The sequence below is a fragment of the Arachis duranensis genome, chromosome 10, assembly GCF_000817695.3.
Source record: "Arachis duranensis cultivar V14167 chromosome 10, aradu.V14167.gnm2.J7QH, whole genome shotgun sequence".
Classification (NCBI taxonomy): domain Eukaryota; kingdom Viridiplantae; phylum Streptophyta; class Magnoliopsida; order Fabales; family Fabaceae; genus Arachis; species Arachis duranensis.
Genome location: NC_029781.3, coordinates 100,214,665 through 100,217,683, shown reverse-complemented (window position 1 = coordinate 100,217,683; position 3,019 = coordinate 100,214,665). Strand labels below are relative to the sequence as shown.

The following is a 3,019-nucleotide window of genomic DNA, read 5'->3' as shown; positions in this document are numbered from 1 at the left end:
AAGGATAGTGACTGCTTGGAACTATGAAAAAAAGTATAAAAATAAAATATATTTTTTTATATTTTTTGTAACGTTAAACATTATAAAAAACTAATTACAAAATAATATATAATACAAGATATAACTACATACATTTCAAAGATAAAGACTTATTAATTATAAATTTAATAATACAGAGGCTAATAGAATAATTAAATATTTATTTAATTTATATCATAAAAATTAAACATTATTAAGGATAAGAGAAAGTACATGATATCTCTCACAATTAAGTTACAATTTGACAAGCTCTTGAATATTGAGTGGTGTACAGACCTTATTACCATTTAGACATGCAGAAGCTATATAAGAATACATTGCCTCTGTAAGATGATAACCATCCCAAAAGAAATGTTCAAATGGGTTCATGCATGGTTTTGTCAATGGGATACAAGCTGCAGTTCCATTTTCCAAAGCATTGCAACATGGACTTTTTGCATCCGTTAGACCTGCAACATAGTGCTACTAGTTTAATTTGGATTACTTTCTTAAAAGAAGGTTCTATTTATTTAAATGATTCTATCAAAATATTTTTTTGTTATTCTGGAAAACATAATTTATTTTTATAATAGAATCACAAAATTAAATATGCAACATTTATATGATTTTTGTTTCGTGGTTTTTTTTTCTGAATTTGTAATAGAAAACATAAGAAGACAATACTTTATTAGAATTTAAAATTTAGTATTTAAATTTAATAAAGTATTATTAAAAAATAATAATTTTTTTATCATGTAATATTAATTTTGTTGATCAAGTACTCCGAATTTTAAAAAAATTTGACATTGATAATTGTGCTAGCACTTTTAGTTATTTAACCAACGTTGTGCATCAAAACAAATTTGAGGTGATAATTAAGGTACATTGTTTTCAAATGCCATATATATGAAATTAAATATATAGGACCTGAGATATATATAATATTAAAATGGTTTAATTACTCTATTGGTCCCTATAGTTTCGCGAAATTATCAATTAGATTCTTATACTTTTTTTTTCTTTTAATTGGGTCCCTGCACCAATTTTTTTTTCAATTAGGTTATTTTTAGTAGTAATTGGCTTAATTGTATAAGAATTTAACTAAAAAAAATTAGTTCAGGGATCAAAATAAAAGAAAAAAAAGTGTAGGGACTCAATTGAAAAAAATTAGTGCAGTGATCTAATTAAAAGAAAAAAAATATAGGAACCTAATTGAAAATTTCGCGAAACTATAAAGACCAATAGAGTAATTAAACCTATTAAAATTCTAAACGATAAACACTAAATTCTGCATATAACACAATTGCATAATATACAAGAATAATGTGTTTGATTTACCATAAGTGGAAGGATTTGTGAATGCATCAAGTATGGAATAGGCATGACCAAGAACAAAGGAGGAGTGTGGAAGAGTGAATGTGAGATTGCTTAGCAATGAAGGAAGCCTCTCATTGAAGTATGACACAATTTGATTTGTTTCCTCCAAGCAATCACCTTTGTGTAATTGTGTTTTTGAGATTGGTGGGGTGCACCCTATTGGTCCAATTCCAAACATCACTATCTTCCTAGCTCCCAACTTGTACAATCTCTACATATACATACTTAACATTTTTAGGGATTTGCTAACCAACAAATATCTTAATTAATTAATATAGAAAATCTATTTGGAAAAGTTCAAATTTTGAAGTTTTAATACATTCATATAATATATATATATATATATTTTTTTTAAACTTAAGATTTTCCAATAAAGTAACCTTTACAAAGTCCACATTTTATTATCAAAGAGTTGTGAAAAACTAGGAAGAAATTACCTTTACGGAGAATCAATAAAAAAAATATATAAAAATATTATTTATACACTAAAACTAATTATTAAAATCAGTCATAGTATATATTTTTATATGTAAATACATATATAATTTAATTTATTTTTAATGTATATTTTGTATTTTAATATGTATTCTATTCTAATAACTAATTTTAGTATAAACTTAGTATAGTTGAAAAAAGTACGTATATATTGTCTTGAAAATATTCTTAATAACCAATATCATCATAAACACAAAGTAAAGTAAAAATGATGTAGAAAATTTTAATATACTAAAATTTTAAAAGGTAATCAATTCTTCTTTCATGTCTAATTTGATCATTGTCCATTCCTCTAAAAGAAGACTACACAACTCCTAACAAAAAAATAAAATAAAATAATGAAACAACCTCCAATTATTCATTCTTTGAGAGACATTAATAATCATTTTAGGATAATGGAGAAAAGAAATTGGAACACAACATTTTATCTGATCTAATTATTTTTATTCTTTTATTTCTACTTCTTTTATTTATATTTTAAAAGAAGAAGAATGTTAGAGACCAGTAATTTTTGTAATTTATAACTATTAAATAGTCATCAATAATAATGCTTTTAATGGTATGAGATTGGTGTGAAATTTCATCTAATGACTCACTTTTATTTGCTGGTTACATGCTAGCCAGAATTTAATAAAGTTGCTAACCCTTCACTTTTCCTTAAAAGAATATTCCAAACGAAATCTTATAGAATGCGTTTTTATTTTCTATTTTTATTTTTAATATTTTTGTTTTCTGAATTTTTAAAAAAAAGTGAAAACAGGATATAAAAATAAAAAATAAAATTTTATTATTTTTATTATTTTCACTTTTTTCTTTATAAAATTAAAAAAATAAAAAAAATAAAAAATAAAAACAAAAAATACAAATACAAATAAACCAAATGCATCGTTACTGAACCTGAAATTGTTCGGAGAGCTTGTGAATGAGGAGTTGAGCAAAGATGTGAGGCTGGTAGAGCTTGCTAGTGTCATAATACTTGGTTGCAAGGTAGTTGTTGATATAGTCATTGCTCCCCACAGCAACTATGTATATAGACTTTGATAAATGATCACATACCTCATTTCTGTTTTTTAGCTTCTCACCCAAATTTGTCTCAACCGTCCTTTCAAATAAGTTTATTTGTTCACTC

The 3,019-nt window shown here is 24.6% G+C and overlaps 1 protein-coding gene across 1 annotated transcript in view; it reads right to left on the bottom strand.

Moving 5' to 3' along the window:
• Window positions 1–273: 273 nt before the first annotated feature.
• Window positions 274–3,019, bottom strand: part of LOC107471319 (GDSL esterase/lipase 7) — a 17,620-nt gene continuing 14,874 nt past the window's right edge. Inside the window, exons 4-6 of the mRNA XM_052255723.1 lie at window positions 2,788–3,016; window positions 1,357–1,606; window positions 274–488 (exon numbers count right to left, since the gene is read on the bottom strand). Of these exons, the coding sequence (XP_052111683.1) occupies window positions 274–488; window positions 1,357–1,606; window positions 2,788–3,016 (694 nt within the window). The remainder of the gene's footprint in view (window positions 489–1,356; window positions 1,607–2,787; window positions 3,017–3,019) is intronic.